General features: G+C 46.5%; 1 protein-coding gene across 1 annotated transcript in view; it reads left to right on the forward strand.

The window, feature by feature from the left end:
- The window catches only part of SLC38A3 (solute carrier family 38 member 3), a 29,488-nt gene extending 12,706 nt beyond the window's left edge, over positions 1-16,782 (forward strand). The window contains exons 4-15 of the mRNA XM_056856564.1: positions 432-505; positions 1,955-2,047; positions 2,278-2,359; positions 7,603-7,685; positions 8,600-8,658; positions 11,026-11,187; positions 11,991-12,070; positions 12,539-12,639; positions 13,154-13,278; positions 14,393-14,537; positions 15,894-15,997; positions 16,665-16,782. Coding sequence (XP_056712542.1) covers positions 432-505; positions 1,955-2,047; positions 2,278-2,359; positions 7,603-7,685; positions 8,600-8,658; positions 11,026-11,187; positions 11,991-12,070; positions 12,539-12,639; positions 13,154-13,278; positions 14,393-14,537; positions 15,894-15,997; positions 16,665-16,769 — 1,213 coding nt within the window. The 3' untranslated portion in view covers positions 16,770-16,782. The remainder of the gene's footprint in view (positions 1-431; positions 506-1,954; positions 2,048-2,277; positions 2,360-7,602; positions 7,686-8,599; positions 8,659-11,025; positions 11,188-11,990; positions 12,071-12,538; positions 12,640-13,153; positions 13,279-14,392; positions 14,538-15,893; positions 15,998-16,664) is intronic.
- The last annotated feature ends 576 nt before the right edge of the window (positions 16,783-17,358 follow it).

Here is a 17,358-nt window from a genome sequence, read left to right on the forward strand (position 1 = left end):
GGGGATATCTGTTGCTCAGCCTAAACAGCCTCAAAGGGAGGTTGTGAGAATAAAATGGAAAAGTGGAAAACCAGGTTTGCTACCATGAACTCTCTGGAGGAAGGGTAGGAATAAAAACAGATAGATAGATGGCCAGTTTCAGGCAAGAGTAGAGTAATCTCTGTGCTGGGTATCCCATGTAGTTCATGTGGGTGGGATCTAGTGCTATTGGAATTAACTTTCAGGAGAAATACACAAAAGCTAAAACAAATTTGGAACATGCAGCTGATCCAGAGGAAAGTGCTCAGAAAATTAAGCCAAAATTATTGTGGAGTTGTCCGGAATGCTCCAATAGAAGAACGGGAAGTTCCCTAACCTGTCTTTCCCTCTGGATACCTGCCCAGTTGATAATCTCTTTGGCCACATAATGTAAGTCACTCTTTTTCTTCTAGGTTCCTCTTGACCGCTGTAGCTCTGTTATCCAGTTACTCCATTCATTTGTTGCTCAAATCCTCAGGAATTGTTGGTAAGTAATGCATACCTAGGGAGGGAAGGAAGCATGGTATAGCCCGATCTCAACAGATCTCAGAAGCTGAGCAGGGTCGACCTTGGTTAGTATTTGTTTGGGAGACTACCAAGGAATACCAGAGTTGCTATGCAGAGGAAGGCACTGGCAAACCACCTTTGTTAGTCGCTTGCCTTGAAAATCCTAAAAGGGGTTGTCATAAGGCAGCTGCGACTTGACGGCACTTTACACACACAACACACACCTGGGTTAAAGCCCATGGTAGGCTTGATTTCAGTCCCCTCTAACTTTTGGGTTCTTGGTCTTTGCACTGTGTGCTGTTATGTCTCTGGCAGGCAATGAATTCTTGGTGTTCTGACGTCTGTGGATAGCAAAGAGGGTCTCTCTCAGTCCCTAGTTGCACAACTGAAGCCATGATGTTATCTGGCACACTCATTGCCAGGGCTAGGAGATCATGAAAATGGCGCTTACTCTGAATGTGGAGTTAGTTCAGTTGCCTCAAGTGTGATTTTTCTGGTGGTTTAAAAGCCGCTTGAAGTAGAGCCCTCATTCCCAAGAGTGTTTGTTCTACCATGGAACAGCGCTTGAGTTAAATGCCTTCATTATTCTTCCACTCAAGTAATGTGTGAGGCACAGGGAAGGATGCTAGTGCTGGAGAGCATCACTAGAGTAAAATCTATTAAAACTGTGGGGGGGGGGGAGGAATCACATTGTCAGGGATTTGGAATTTTCAGTTTTGAGTGCTTTATTGTAGATATACAATTAGTTGTTGTTGGGATGTCTGATGGTATGTAGGGTGCTAGACTTTCCCAAATACTATGACACACCTACATAGATCCTGTGGTACAGCAGTGGAGATGGTGTGGTGACTGAATTTTTGGTGTTAAGAACATCAGTGAGGAAGTGTTTTCATTTACTTTGTGGGTGCTCGTATTTTTAATCAGTTTTGTTCCAGTTTTTCATAGTCTCGGGGCTGATTCACAAGTTACAGACTCCACAGAGATGATTGACACGTGCTCTGGGAGCTCCCCACTTGGAAAACCTGATTTGTATTGGGACCACAGTTAGTGTGGAGGGGGTTTAAATTCCAGTTTCCTGACCTGAAATGGCCCCAGATAGCCATTATTTGTCACATTGTGGAAAGTTGCTTGTACATGTAAATTTCCCCAGTGGGGCAAATAGTGGCTCCCTAGGGCTGTTTCAGGTTGAGGAGTATGGCGCAGAAAGGAAAGCTTAAGGTCCCTGCTCTCTGTGCTGTGGTCCTGATCTTTGTGCCTGGGAACTGAGTTCCCAGCAGGGAACTCGCGGTACCATTTGGTTGAAAGTCCTCATGGTGGCCAAGAGGGCTTTGTCATGTGCGATCCAGCCTTCAGATTCTTCAGCAGCTGTGCGCGCATGTGTGTTTCTCTGTCTTTCTTTCCTTGCCCATTAATATTTGGTGTCTTGTAGGAATCCGAGCCTATGAACAGCTGGGCTACAGGGCCTTTGGAACACCAGGAAAATTGGCAGCTGCCGTTGCTATAACACTACAGAATATTGGAGGTACTTCTTAAAATCATTCATATTCCAACTTTCCCAGAGAATTGTTCCAAACAAGTAGCCACAAAACAGCTGCTATGATCAGTTATCTTCTATGTATCCTAGCCTCCTCCTTCAGGAAAACACTTGGGGAGGGGGGAAATTAACCTAGCTAAGACAGTGTTTCCAAGCATCCTTTCTCCTGCCTCGGAATAGGATTTTGCACACTGTTGAACTTCTATCTCCCTCTACAGCCATGTCAAGCTACCTGTACATTGTGAAGTCTGAGGTCCCTCTGGTCATCCAAACCTTCCTTAACCTGGAAGAGAAGACAACGTAAGCATTTTCCATCTGCTTCTTCTTTTCGGTCCCCAACTTGCCTTCTTCTCTCTTCTGCCTTACCTATCTGTGCAGTCCATGATCCATAGAGTCACACTGTTGTATACAGCAAAGGGTGTGAGATCAACACATTGGTTAAGGTGACGGATTTCCGTATTCTCAGAAGTTCTATAGAAGGGCTGTAACAGCTTTGCAAGTTATGTGGCAGCAAACTCTTGTTTTACTCCATAGTTGTTGAGAGTCCCATGGCCAAATCCAATTCTGTGGTTCATGTTCCCCTATGAGAATCAATGAAAAAAAGATGTGGGGGGGGGGGACACAAATTAAACTCAACCAAAATGTTGAATCCAAACCAAGAGGGTTGAGCTGAATAATACTAAAATACATACTAAAATACATACAATAATACAAATACATACATTTTAACATGGTGCACAGTAAAGTTAAAAACACAGGGCCTATATGTGTGTGTGTAAAGTGCCTTCAAGTCGCAGTCGACTTATGGTGACCCCTTTTTGGAGGTTTCATGGCAAGAGACTAACAGAGGTGGTTTGCCAGTGCCTTCCTCTGCACCGCAACCCTGGTATTCCTTGGTGGTCTCCCATCCAAATACTAACCAGGGCCGACCCTGCTTAGCTTCTGAGATCTGACGAGATCAGGCTAGCCTGGGCCATTCAGGTCAGGGGGCCTATATAGTAGGCGAATAATTCACAATAAATACATACATAAAACACATACACAGTTGATGTATAACCATACAATGACCAAAGTAGGACCAAACTACTTTGGTCATTGTACGGTTATACATCAACTTTATATGTGTTTTATGTATTTATTGCGAATTATTTGCCTACTATATAGGCTCTGTGTTTTTAACTTTCATGTTCCCCTACCACAAATTCTGTTGAATGCGTGTAGAATCTTTTGAAGTGAAAAACAGTTCTGAAGTCCATCCAGTCCAACCCCTTGTGCAACCATGATCAAATATTCCCTACCATGTAATAGATTAGACTATATCCTTGAGATAATATTGCGCTCTGTGTGTGTGTGTGTGTGTGTGTGTGTGTGTGAGAGAGAGAGAGAGAGAGAGAGAGAGAGAGACTGAGGGGAAATAAGATTATAGTGCCTTGTTTGTAGAGCTGTTGGGCTGTGTTTCTTGAAAAGTGGTCTAAGGCAGGGCTCCTTAAACTTTTTCCACTTACGACCCCTTTTCGCTCGAGAAATTTTTACACAACCCCGGATATATAGGTATATATATCAGTAAATGTTTGGTTTGGATACCTATTTTATATTGCCAAATTTTTCGTGACCCCCACATTCAGTTAGGCGACCCCATATGGGGTCGCAACCTACAGTTTAAGAAGCTTTGGTCTAAGGGATCTCTATGGTGATGACTGTAGGCTGGATTTCCTTAGCATTTGGCCAGGAGGGAGCTGTAAGGCATCTATGGGGGCAGGAACAATATGGCCTTGCTCTTTGATTACAAGTGCACTGCTGGACCAGTAAGGGAGGGGACCGTGGCTCAGTGGTAGAGCATCTGCTTGGAATGCAGAAGGTCCCAGGTTTAATCCCCGGCATCTCCAGTTAAAGGGGCTAGGCAAGTAGGTGATGTGAAAGACCCCTGCCTGAGACCCTGGAGGGCCATTGCCAGTCTGAGTAGACAATACTGACTTTGATGGACCAAGGCTCTGATTCAGTATAAGGCAGCTTCATGTATTCATGTGAATGGGACTTTGTGCTGGCACAGGTGTACTGATTGCACTTCCTCAGTGCCACTGATACACCCGTAGGCATCCTCTGTAGTGTTTATCTTCCACCGCCATTATTCCTGGCCCACTTCCTCCTTGTGATTCAGCTCTTGCAAACCTCTCTCTCTCCCCCCTCGCCCTCTAGTAGGAGAAGGATTTGTCTCCCACTAGGCAGCCTGTCACAGGGATTTCACAGAATTAAGCTACTACTATTTTTGATTGACACCAGTGCTCAACAAATCCTCAGCAGAGGATTAAACCAGAGTGAACTTCCAATCTCTACACAATGCATCACTTCCTCTTCAGTCTTTACTCTGAATGCAGTAGCATGGCTTGGTTCCAGTATACTTTAGCTTCTCTGTGTGTGTGTGTGTGTTATGATAGAGATACTGACCAGCCCTCTGTTGTTGTTCATGTAGCAAATTGGTACAGCCGGTCACAGACGTCAGTGACATATTGCTGGCTGGGTAGCAATCAACCATCAGGAACGTAGAACTCCTAAGTGTCCACTATATGCAACTGAGACAACATGTGCTGGGACCACCACTGTCCTTCCTTCACTGTGATACTCAGAGAGATGTTGTTTCCTGATCTAGTTAGTTCCTTATGGTGACCCCATAGGGTTTTCAAGGCAAGTGACATTCAGAGGTGCTTTGCCATTGCCTGCCTCTGCGTAGCAGCCCTGTTCTTCCTTGGTGGTCTCCCATCCAAATACTAACCAAGGCCGACCCTGCTGAGCTTCCGAGATCTGATGAGATTGGGCTAGCCAGGTCCTGGTGGTTAGTTCCTAGGGAAGGTTTTATTCTCAAAAGACCAAGGCTGTATTATATGGTAGATGCTGGCAAGGAGGGATAGCTCACTGGTTACAATGGAAACCAAAACCTTGAAGGTTTGCTGTTTAGTTCCTCCTCTGCCAGTGACAGGTTGCCCAGTCCCAGGGAGTCTGGAAATATGGATGACTACTATTGTGTGTCACAGAGCCCAGAACACCACATCAAACAGGGAATCCAGGAGCTGAGAACTTTGTTTAAAGGATTTATAAATCATTATATTTTTTTATTCTACCATTCCTCTACCTACCTTGCAGGGTTGTTGTGAGGTCAAAATGGGGCAGTGCAGCCCCAAGAGAGAGTATGTGCCTTGTATGTGCCTTGAGCTCCTTAGAGGACCAGAACCAACAGGTTGAAATTACATCAAAAGAGTTTTCGGCTAAACATTAGGAAGAACTTCCTGACAGTTAGAGCGGTTCCTCAATGGAACAGGCTTTCTTGAGAGGTGGTAAGCTCTCCTCCCCTGGAGGTTTTTAAGCAGAGGCTAGATAGCCATCTGACAGCAATGCTGACTCTGTGAACTTAGGCAGATCATGAGAGGGAGGGCAGGAAGGATTGCTTCAGTTCTTGGCTCTCGTGGCCCTTTTTTACATACCCAGGGTAATGCTGATGGCCACTTTGGGGTCAGGAAGCAATTTTCCTTCAGACCAGATTGGCCAAGGATCTTGGAGGTTTCTGTTGCCATCTTCTGGGCATGGAGCAGGGCTCACTGGGTGTGTGTGTGTGTGTGTGTGTGGAGGGGAGGTAGTTGTGAATTTCCTGCATTGTGCAGGGGGTTGGACTAGATGATCCTGGTAGTCCCAACTCTATGATTCTATGATTCTAAGCCCCTCCTTGTTTGTAGCACTGGACAGGGCCTTGCCCCTTCCGAAGAATGAAGCTGCTCGCTCCTTGGCCAGCAGCCTCTACGATGCAAAAAATGAGAGACCTGAAGCCTGTTCATGCCCTGGCTTCTTTTTTCTTAGCCTGCACCAAATAAAATATAACAAAATACCAAACAGCCTTCCAAAAATATAGTAATACATGCAAATTAAGTCTATTTATGAAGCGATGCACCTAACCTGAATAGCATGTTCCAGTTGTAGACGTTCAGAATTGTGGTTGTGGGGTTTGGGACAGGTTTGAATTCTGTAGTCTCAAAACTTTCCCTCCTTTCCTCAGTTCCTGCCTCGCTGAAATACGTATGTAGTGCTGCAGTGGCAAAGAGAATGCCCCTTGCTAAAGGGATGAGGGAGAAGGCAAGAGCAGGAGAGAGATAAGAGACCCAAACCATCCTGCCTTGTGGCCGAAAGCAAACTCATCCGATTTTGTCGTTGCTTCTGCTAATCTGATTTTATAAATCCTGACAGGCCAAGCGGCGGGCGGGGGGGGGGGGGGCTTGCTTTGCATAGGGAGAGGGAAACATCCAGCAGGATGAGTGGAAGGCAGTGGGGCAGGGAGGACATGCTGAATTTCATGCGCAAGGCCAGAGCTGTCCCCTGAGGCTCCCAACAGAGAGCCGCTTTATTCATTCCCGAGCAGGAGAGGCTGATCTGCCGAGGTCCAGAGGGCACCTCAAAGTGTGGGCTGCAAAAGTCTCAGTGTTCCACATACAAGGTTGTTTTTGTTTGCTATACTGGGTTTGGCTTGGCTAATATCACAGACAGGTGTGGGTGTTCGGGACTAACATTACCTTTGCTACATTGATAGCCCACCTTTCTTCCAGGGTGCTCAAGGCAGCATTGCATGGAGTTCCTACTCAGGCTGCCGTCCAAATGCTGATGGGAGCCAGATCTACATAGTTCAGCATGCTTGCTGCCTTTTGATCATGTTGCCCTCTAGGCTGAGGTTTCGACTGATGCTTCAGAGACCGAGAGGCAACTGAATGGTGAAAAAAGAAACATGTAATTGTCTGTCTTCCTCTAGAGAGAAGAGGGGTCAGTGGCTCCTGCCCCGCCCCCCCACAAGCACCTCCCTCTAGAAGGCTTTTCAGCCTAGAGCCGCTTGGGAAGAGCATTGTCCGGCAGCTCTCTGGAGCATTTGGAGCCGTGACCCAGAACCCATAGTAAAGATCAGAGAGAGAACAAAGCCCCATTTTAGGACTCTAGAGAACAAAGTAAACTGAAGGAGTCTCGCTTTTCCCAGGCACTCAGGGCCGGCACTGAAGCTTGTTTAGCTGACAGGCGTTGCAGGCAAGAAGAAACGCGTCACCCCAGAATTCTAGACACTGCAACAAGAAACTATTCATGCACAATATCACATTTCATTTCCCAACTCTATTTTGAAGTTCTTGGATTTTAAATTTGCAGATTCTGAAACTCGCATGTGTACTTCTGAAAAGTTTGTTGTTTGGCTTGTCGTTTTAAATTTGGGGTGAATTTCTGGGTTTGGGAGATCTCAGCTTTGGAGCCATCTGCGTGTTTCATTGCTCACATTTTGGCTGTTGTTTGGTGTGTGATTTCTGAACTTTCCATTTCCTACAAGCATCAAAATTAATTTTGGAAATTTTCATTTGAATAGTTGTGTTTTAAACTTGCAGAATTGTATCAAAGCCGAAATGTTGACCAACACAGTTTTGTGCCCACACTGTAAACACAACCTGTCTCAGGCAAATCTCAGATATAGTGGGGTCTTTTATTTCAAAATCCTACAAAGGGTTTAACGTTGGCCTGTGTCATTCCAGGGACTGGTACATGAACGGCAACTACCTGGTAATTATGGTCTCCATCAGCATCATCCTTCCTCTGGCCCTCATGAAACAGCTTGGTAAGTTTTCCAGTGTACAAAAATGAATCTTCTATCTCATACACCAGCCTACCATTCCCTTTTGCTTGCAATCCAGGCAGAGTCGGTGAGACCCTGGCAGCTTCTTCAGTGGCTTAACTGGGAAAGAGGGTGCCAGTTGTCTGGGTACTTGAAAGATCTATGAAATCAATCCCATCCATGCAGTTTGGATACTTGCATACACTTCCTAGCAGCCTGGGATTTTACCACACAGAAATTGCTGCCACACTGCAGGGTGTTTATGAAAGAAAGCAGGCCAGATCATTAATCTATAGGAACTGCATTTCCTGAGATTCTTGGGCAGAAGGGGCCAATGGACAGGAGTTCTGCAAAGACTGTGGTTTGAGTAAAACGTGTTAACAACTCTATTTTTATTTGCTTACGTATTTAGATAGATAGTTATAACCTGCATGTCTCCCTAATAGGGTTACCAGCTCCAGGTTGATAAATATCTGGAAATTTTGGGGGTAGTGCCTGAGGAGGGTGGGGTTTGGGGAGGGGAGAGACGTCAGTGGGGTAGAATGACCTGGAGTCCAGCTTCCAAAATGGCCATTTTCAAATTCAAGATAAAACAAGCCTGTGAAAACGTGGGCAAAATGTGGAGGGAGAGAGCAGGGGGAGAGCAAGGCGACTTCTGATGGTTGGAAACGGCATGCATAATCAACACAAAGACCTGTTGCAGGGGCGACAGCAAGGGAAACAACCATGCATAAAAGGCCCTAGTCCATCACTCCCATTTGGAAAGTCCAGAGACTTAATGATTTGTAAAACTAGACATCCGCCTTTATTCTATGGTAGTGTCCATCCTCCAGGGGTGCGTCAAATATCATAGACAGGAAAATCTTTCCAGAACTATTTCAGGGCCCCTGCAACTTTGTGATTTCCTCTCTTCCCAGGTTACCTTGGCTATGCCAGTGGATTCTCCCTTAGCTGCATGGTCTTCTTCCTGATTTCGGTGAGTTGGGAGGGGGAGCACCTACACTTGTGAAAGGGCCAGCTCTCTTTTAATACTTATTTTTATGTGTGTGTCCCACACTTCCTCCAAGGAGTTCAGGGAAGCATGCATTATCCTCCCAGTAATAATCTGAGTGAGGGTAGGGTGATCAAAGGTCCCCCAAGGAACTTGAGGGCTGAGCAGAGAGGTCAACCTGGTTTTATCCAATCCTGAGACACCACACTGTTCACTACACCATGCTGGCAAGACAGCTGAATGTGTATTTTTGGGGCCAATATTATCCGCTTCTCCAATAAAATTAATTGCTTGGGCTTGGATCTCTCAATAAATTTCCAGTCATGGAAAGGAGTAATTTTTTCCAGCCCCCCCCCCCCCAATATGCAGACCTCTGACTCCCCCTTTTTTACTGTTCCTGGGGATCCCCTGTCTCCCAGGGCAGCATTTCAGCGTTCATTTTGGGCTGCAGTGGGAGAGTGGAGGTGAGAAAGTCCTGTTCCACTAACGAAAATCCCTTCTATCAGGGGAACTTTACTGTGGGATCCCACCCTTAGAGAACCATCTCAGAATCCCTTATAGGAAAAATGTTCATTGTTTTGGGAACTTTTGTTTGGGGTATTTCCTTCACCACCAGTTTTTAAGGGTTGGATCCTAAGTTGCCATTCTGTTGGCACAACAGTGGTTCCGCCAGGAAAATGGCATTTGTATTGGTGGAGGAGGGCAGGGCAATTTCCACCGATTCCCTCTCCCGTCGCAGACCCCCTCTTTGTCCCTCACGCTGGCCTGCAGGAGCCTGATCCTAAGAGGGCAGAAGGCTGCAGCAGGACAGGGGAGGCGGGGAAGCTGCCTTCCTCTAGCATCATTCCGCTTTCACCACTTCAGATTCAAGCTTAACAGTGCAATCCTAAGAACCTTTCCTGGCTGTAAGTCCCACTGAGTGGACCTGAGTAGGGTTTTGAGTAGACCTGTTTAGGATTGCTCAGTTAATCTTTTGTTTATTTCTGGAGACTTTTTTTCCAGAAATGCCTGGGGGGGAAATGGAACAAAAGGAAATCTAGGTTGATGTGGGGATGGATGTGAGCTCTTCTTAGAAAAAGAAGATGGTTGCACACAGGATTTTGCACAGGTTCAGAACCTGGTGCTTACTCTAAAGTCATATTCACATACAAACACCACCACCGCCGCCCCTGAATCCAGCCTTTTCCATATCTAGGAACCATCCCTGGCATAGCCAGCCCCTGAGGCTGGCCTTGCATCGTCTCTCTTTTGAGCTGGGTAGTTTGGCCCAAAGGCCGGTTGTTGCGTCTCTTGCTGTTGCTGAGCCTGGGTGGCTCCTGTGCTTACAAAGGGTTGCTGGCTGTCACACCGAATAGTGAGCAGGCTGCCCCCCAGCTGTTTTAGCAACAGCCAGGGAGGCGCTCCCCTGCTGCATTCTCACTCCCTTGTCAGCAACACTGATCTATTTCTGGGTGAAGAAGCCTCGTGCCAGCGAAGAGGGTGATGGGAGGGGGGCTGGAAGCAGTGACTGAAGCCTCCGCGAAAGCAGCCAGGCCTATGATTTCTGTGCACCATCGCAGGCCAGCAGACAGTGGGGTCCGAGGGGAACAATGTACATACCTAGTGCCTTTAATGCTCTTTCAAGCTGCTCTGACCCTGCGAGGCAGGATAGGTTATAACTGTTGAAATAAATAAACGGCCCACCTTGTTGCCGCTTGCAAACTGGGTCTTTAGAAGCATTTAGACCTAATCAAATCACAACCTCCCTCCTCGCCCCCCCCCCCCGCTCTTCACAAGGGCATCTCATGCGGGAACCAAGTAGAATATCTTGCTCTTTTTTTAAACACCCCAGTCCTATAAATAAGTGTAGCTGTGATATTTTCCAGAATATAACCACAGCGTCATTCTCAGCAGGGGGAGTCCATCCTGTTCTGCTTACCAATCACTTGAACCCCTCCCCACACTGTAAAGAGTAGCAGCCCAACATGAGACAGAGAGGGTAGTGTTGGGCAAAGTGCTTTCCGGGTGCTCTGTAGGGAAGCCTTCTCTGTTTCCATCACCAGCAGTTCCTCTTCTCTGTGCCACATAATAGCTTTGCAACTGCACTCCATCTGTCAATAGTTCTCTGTCTGCCCGGGTGATGTCTGAGGTCAGCTTGTGACTGCATTCGACACACCGTGATGCTGCCCTAGTCAAGCATGCTAGGAGTGCTTCTTTGCTGGAACTGCAGTTCTGATTATGAGGCTGTTCATTTGTAATTGTTCATGCTGAAACGAATCTGAGAAAAAAAATGGCCAGCGCCATAATACCACTGGGCAATAATTCTGAAATAGCTAGAGAACTGGAGTGATGGGTTTTGTGTTCTCACCTCAGGTAATCTACAAAAAGTTCCATATTCCCTGTCCGCTTCCCGACCGGTTAATCAACACCACAACCAGCCTGAACTACACACCAGTCAGTACCAGCAACTATCAGAATGACCACGAAACTGAGGAAGACATCTGCTCTTCAAGCTTGTTCACACTCAACTCTCAGGTCAGATTATTGTATTCCTAATATAGCCAGTGAAGATAACAAACAAATTCACATTGATTAACAAACTTTACAGACTTGTATAAAGTATACCGCACCTGTATCTGGATAAACTATGTCTTTAGTGGTATTACTGAACTGATGGCTATCACTATATGGTTCTGTGGCCATAGAACTGAGGCCACACACAGTACAGACCATAGATGTGGCATGGCTGTGTGACATTAGCTGTTGTCGTTAAGTGCTGGAAGTGAAGAAGAATTGACAAAGTGGTGAGAATGGGGTCAATTGCATGTGAAGGGCGGATAAGGTAAAGCTTTGCTGGAAAAGTGGGGTTTGAGGAAAGATTTGAAGGAGAGGGAGACAGGTAGCCTGATGAAGAGAGGCAAGGAGACTGTATCTAATAAGGAGTGCCAAAAATGAGTGTGGCAGTGAGGGATGGGAACAAAGGGGGCTGACAGCAGACAAGCTTGTGCATAGCTGGTGGAAGAATACTGGAGAAAAGGAAAGGATTGGCACTGGTGAAAGCACCCCTATCTCCCACCACTTCAGGATGGAGTAGATGCAAGAGTTAGCCCTAAGAGCACACCAAAGCACCAACCTCATGGATCCAGAGAGCCAATGCTATCAGAGATCTTTGTCTTCATGCCCTCGAGTCATGGGTGCCGCTAAGCTTCATGAAATCTCTCTGTCCCTGGGCACCTTGCTGTAGGTAGTAGAGGGCCTAAGACAGCGATGATCTTGAGGCAATAGGAACCAGCCTGACAGTGCCCAGTTATCACCCCCCTTTCTTTTGTCTCTTACAGACAGCCTACACCATCCCCATCATGGCATTTGCTTTTGTGTGTCATCCTGAGGTTCTGCCTATCTACACTGAGCTGAAGGAGTGAGTATTTGGGCGTTGCTGTTGATCCATTGCCATAGCATGGCAATGAAGTGGTCCAGGAGGTGGAGAAGAGGAGTAGAAGAAAGCTTAAACTCCTAGAGGAGTAAAGATGTTATGGGATCCATTTTTAAGCGGTCACTCCATGCCAGAGACTAGCTGTGCAGCTAAGAGTCCCAAAGCAAGCCAGAAAAAAATATGACTGTGTGGTTCTTTGCATAACTCCATTAATAAGGCTCGATGTCATTTGCATTGCCTGCACATCAATTCCCAGTACTCAAGGGAACTGGCATCCTGTATCTACAGTGCTGTGCAATTGTACATTTTGATTTTGCAGGAGAGATTGTGGCATTTTCGGACTTTGTTTATTATAGCCAGGTGCTTCTTTGTCGTTAGGGGGATGTGTGGTGCAAGGCCTTCTATATGGTCATGGATTCTTCCCCTCATGTTGTGTTTCTGGTTGTCTTTTAGCCCCTCCAAGAAGAAGATGCAGTGTATTTCCAACATTTCTATCACTGTCATGTATGTCATGTATTTCCTGGCTGCCCTCTTCGGCTACCTCACTTTCCACAGTAAGTCCCTTTCACCATACCAGATATTGGAGGAAAGGTGGGCACTTGGGTAATGGTTATGATGATGATGATGATGACAACCTTACTGTATTTCACACTCTACCAGTATTCTGTTCTTGTGTGTTCGTCTGAGGCCCAGATCTTGCATCTTCTGAGACATACAAGCTCCATGATACTTTCCATGTTTTACAAAGCTTTCTCAGCAGGCACTTTTATTTCTCCTCTTGTTGGCCCAGTCCTGTGCACTTACAGTAATAAGTACTTTGTGTCTTGTCTTTGAGGCATTCTGAGCTGCATCCTCCTTCCCCATGGTATGCCTGATGATGGGTATGCATTGGCAGGAGACACTTTGTCTTGCTGTTCTGTGGTGCCCCTACTTAGGTGCAGAAATGGCCAGAATCTTCACAGCCTGCCCTTATAAAAAGCAGTTCTGCTGTGCCCAAAACATATACGTTCTTTGTTAGTTATGAGGCCCTAGTTGGTAATGATATGGTTTTTTCATTGTCCTCTCCAGGCCAGGTGGAATCAGAGCTGCTACACACCTACAGCCAAGTGGACCCATTCGATGTGCTGATTCTATGTGTGCGGGTGGCCGTGCTCACGGCTGTGACCCTGACAGTGCCCATTGTTCTCTTCCCGGTGAGTCCGGAAACTGATGGAAGGATGGCTGGGGGCGGGGGTCTTCCTCCACTCTGTACCAGAAATCTGTCTCAAGTCCAGTTCCTAGACATTGTCTGAGTCATTAATTGGTAAACAAACCAAAATCCTGGGAATAAATGTCAGGAGGACCCAGTCTACGTACTACTGATGTGTCCCAAATGACATATCCCTGTCTCTAGGTACTGGCATGAGAGAGCAGTAGAAAAGATATGAACATCTGGACAGACAAAAGACATTCATGTCTTATATGAGTGCTGTGGAACTACCAACACAGTCCTAAGCAAAGTGACACCCTTGTAAGTCCATTGAAGTCAATCAGATTAGAAGGGTGTAACTCTGCTGATGATTACACTGTGAGGCTCCGTTTATGTTATCCCTGTGAGTGTTTACTGCTGGGGAATTCAGTGACATTAGTACCATTCCACATCTTCAGCTACTTGTGTGAAATAATACCCATGAGGCTTGGGTCAAGTTTAGCCTCATGGGCGGCCATCTGGAAATGAGGGGTGCCTCGGGATTCCGCTTGACACAATCAAAAGTCCCCATCAGCGACTGCTCTCCTGAGCAACGTATACATCTGGTTTCCACTTTAGTCAAGGACCAGGAATACCTGTACCTGTACCTGTAGTTGGTTAGGAAATACCTGAGATTTGGACAGAAGCAGCTAAAGCCCAACCAAGGGCATTGGCATCCAAAATGAGAGCATTATTAGGTCTGAAGAAACTGGCTATCCAATGGGAGGGGCTGTGGCTCAGTGGCAGAGCATCTGCTTGGCATGCAGAAGGTCCCAGGTTCAATCCCCAGCATCTCCAATTAAAGGGACCAAGCAAGTAGGTCATGTGAAAGACCTCTGCCTGAGACCCTGGAGAGTCGCTGCCGGTCTGAGTAGACAATACTGATTTTGATGGACAAAGGGTCTGATTCAGTATAAGGCAGCTTCATAGTTCAAGTGGGGCGAAATGGGAACAAACTGGGATCACTATGATGGTGGAGAAGATTGTGTGAAGATTAATAGGCTTAAAGCACATGAAGTTAAGAACTGTTAAATGTTTCTGAAGGAGAGAGCCTGATGTCACCCTCTTTTACCCTGCAGGTGCGCCGTGCCATTCAGCAGATGCTGTTTCAAGACAAGGACTTCAGCTGGATTCGGCACACTGCAATTGCTGTAGTGCTGCTGACATCTATTAACTTGCTTGTCATTTTTGCCCCGTCCATTCTGGGCATCTTTGGCCTGATTGGTGAGTTGTGTTCTGCATTCAGGGCATCTCTTTTTCTCTCATCCTCTACTTGCCAGTTTCCATATTGGGCTCACAGTTTCTCCATGAACTGAGCCAGTTTGCCCTGGGGAAACCATAGACGATCCTTCCTAAATCCCCTAGATTCCACTTACCACTTGGTCCATTCCAAATATTTGCCAAACTGGGTTGGTGTTGGCTGTGCCTCTTGTGTGTGCAAAGCTTATTATTCTAGTGATACAAAAATTATGTCTGGAAATCTTCAAGCAAACGTGTTAAGCAGAGGATGCACAAATATGTCTGTATGGGTGTCCTGAACAGATCAGTTTCTCTCCTCACCATCATACGTTGTTATAGTGGCTTTTATTTTAAAAAGTGATTGGTAAATCATATTTTCTAAAGCGACCCCTTCCATGAATTTTGCATGCATGATGCTTCTGCAGAGTCAGGCAGGAGCCAATTTCTGTACATCTGATTACCATATGTTATATGAAGTAGTAGTACTCTCATTGCACACTTTGGACCCTGGACATGAGTGGAAAAAATTAATCTTGAAACAGTGAGCTTGTTTGATCGCCCTATTTCTCTCTCCGCTGAGGATGGCTCCCATATTCTTTAGAAACACATAAAATCCATTTTGTAGAAACAACAGTCAAGTGACTTCTGAACACTAAGTCCAGTGTCATGCTTTTCCCCCTGAAGAAAATGGATTCTGTGTTCCTACACACTAGTTGTGTGTATATCTCTATGGGTGGTGGTTAGTGGAATCAATTACATTGTCCCACCAAGGCAGTTTTAACAGTGCATGGAGGGCAATTCGAAGGTTTTTCATGATTCATTAGTTCCCCTCACGAGTCAAGCTTGATGGTGGACATTGCCTTGGGCAGAAAAATTTATGCCCACGCTCAGAGGCAAGCAGTGGAACTCCCCAGCACACATATTGAACTCCACGGGCTCGCGTCATCCTGCGTTTTTTGCCAGCTGGATTCTGAGAGAGCTAATCCCAGGAGGGGTTTCACTCTGCAATCTGTGATCACTCTCGGACCCCGTGTTCCAAAGATCAAGGCCGCCACCTGCAACGTTTTTGTTTGCTGTGCAGTTTCAGAGGCCTCCCCCCTTCCCAAACACTGTTTATTTCTCTGCTGATGTTAAACTCAAATTCCATTCCGAGGGGGAAATCAATAGTTTGTCCGGCAGGGTAGTGGGGCAAGGCCAGGGGCCCTACCAACACAGTTTGCCTCGCTTTTTCCAAGGGAAAGCATGTGAGGGAGGGTGCGTGGGATGGGTGGTTGGATAAGTGGTCTCCCATCCTGGAGCTCTTTTTCCAGCCATCAAAACCTGTTCTCTGTTGTCTCTCAGGTGCCACTTCGGCCCCCTGCCTGATATTCATCTTCCCAGCAATATTTTACATACGGATAATGCCAAAGGACAAGGAGCCCATGAAATCCACTCCCAAGATTCTGGTATGTACTATTTAAGAAGATCTGTTTAGGCCTCAGAGGTTCCCTGGGTCAGTTGTGCAGAGGGATGAAGTGTGCTTTTATTCACCTTGCCTGTAGACCGTCAAACTGAGACTTAGCCTGGCATGAATTTCACGAGGCAGTAACCATACCTAGATGGTGCCAGCTAGAATTAGAGGTGTTCTTAGTCTTCTTTCTTGTTTTGGGAATCGTAGGAATGCTTCCCATTGCTGGAGTTGCTGGGTGTCTGTAGCAGCTGCCTCACCCAGTAGTCCCTGACCCATAGACTTTATTGTCAAGCACAAAGAAAAACAATTGGGGCCTTGAGACAGTGGTCCATGATCATTCATGAGAGTAATAATTGGAGTCTCCCTTTCAAGTGTTTTTGTTGAATAACTGATGTTCAAATGCCCTGGAAGACTGAAATGTTTTCACACTCATTTCTAAATATGGCTGAATGTTTCAGAGATTCACAGATTAATCTGCTCTGGGAGCCAGATCTGGCCTGTGGATTGTCGGTTGACCTCCCCTACACTAGGTGATGAGGAAGAGAAGAAATGGGCAGAAGACCCATGCTGCAACCCTCTCCCTCCCTCCCTCCTTCCCTCCCTCCCTCCTGAGTTCTGCTTCTGCAACTGACATTTCCCCCTCCTGTCTTTTCTTATTGCAGGCAGCTCTCTTCGCATGCCTTGGCGTGCTCTTCATGATCATGAGCCTCAGCTTCATCATCACTGACTGGGCGACAGGTGGCGGGAAGAGCGGAGGCAGCCACTAGGCAAGGCGAGGCCCGGAACCTTGTGTGGCTGACCAATGCCTCAGAAGACTGAGCTGGCTTTGACACATTTCCTGCCCCTACCTCTGCTAGTACTGTGCCGCCGTTTAGTCCCCAGCTCCACACTGAGCCGAGGGAATGTTGTTCTGTAATGCAGTCCCCACGCTGATGCTGAGCCAGGGGGTGCTGTCAGCCAGGCCAGACCGGAAGCCAATTCTTCAAACTCTCCTGAGGGTTTGTTTTTTATCTCGTAGTCTGGAATAGGCCAGACCAACAGCGCCTAATGAACATACAAACTGGGGGAACAGACCAATTCAACGAGGCGGGGGTGGGTGGGTCCTCGAGGCAGGTGCCTGGCCCTGTGTTTCTAGTACGTCCAGCCCGCACTGAGGGCTCTTGAAAGTTAGGGACAGGGACAGAAGGAAATTGGGGGGTTGTGGCTAAAAGGCCTGGGTGTAATGTTTGCATCTGAGGCTTCCCCTGCATACCTCATAAATAATGTTTATATTGGGGCTACAAATCAGAACTGGATGCTTTTGGACAGCAGTGAAAGAAGTAATATTCTTTGCTTTTAGAAGTCTTAAAGGAGTAA

The sequence above is a fragment of the Euleptes europaea genome, chromosome 1 (assembly GCF_029931775.1).
Source record: "Euleptes europaea isolate rEulEur1 chromosome 1, rEulEur1.hap1, whole genome shotgun sequence".
Taxonomy (NCBI): domain Eukaryota; kingdom Metazoa; phylum Chordata; class Lepidosauria; order Squamata; family Sphaerodactylidae; genus Euleptes; species Euleptes europaea.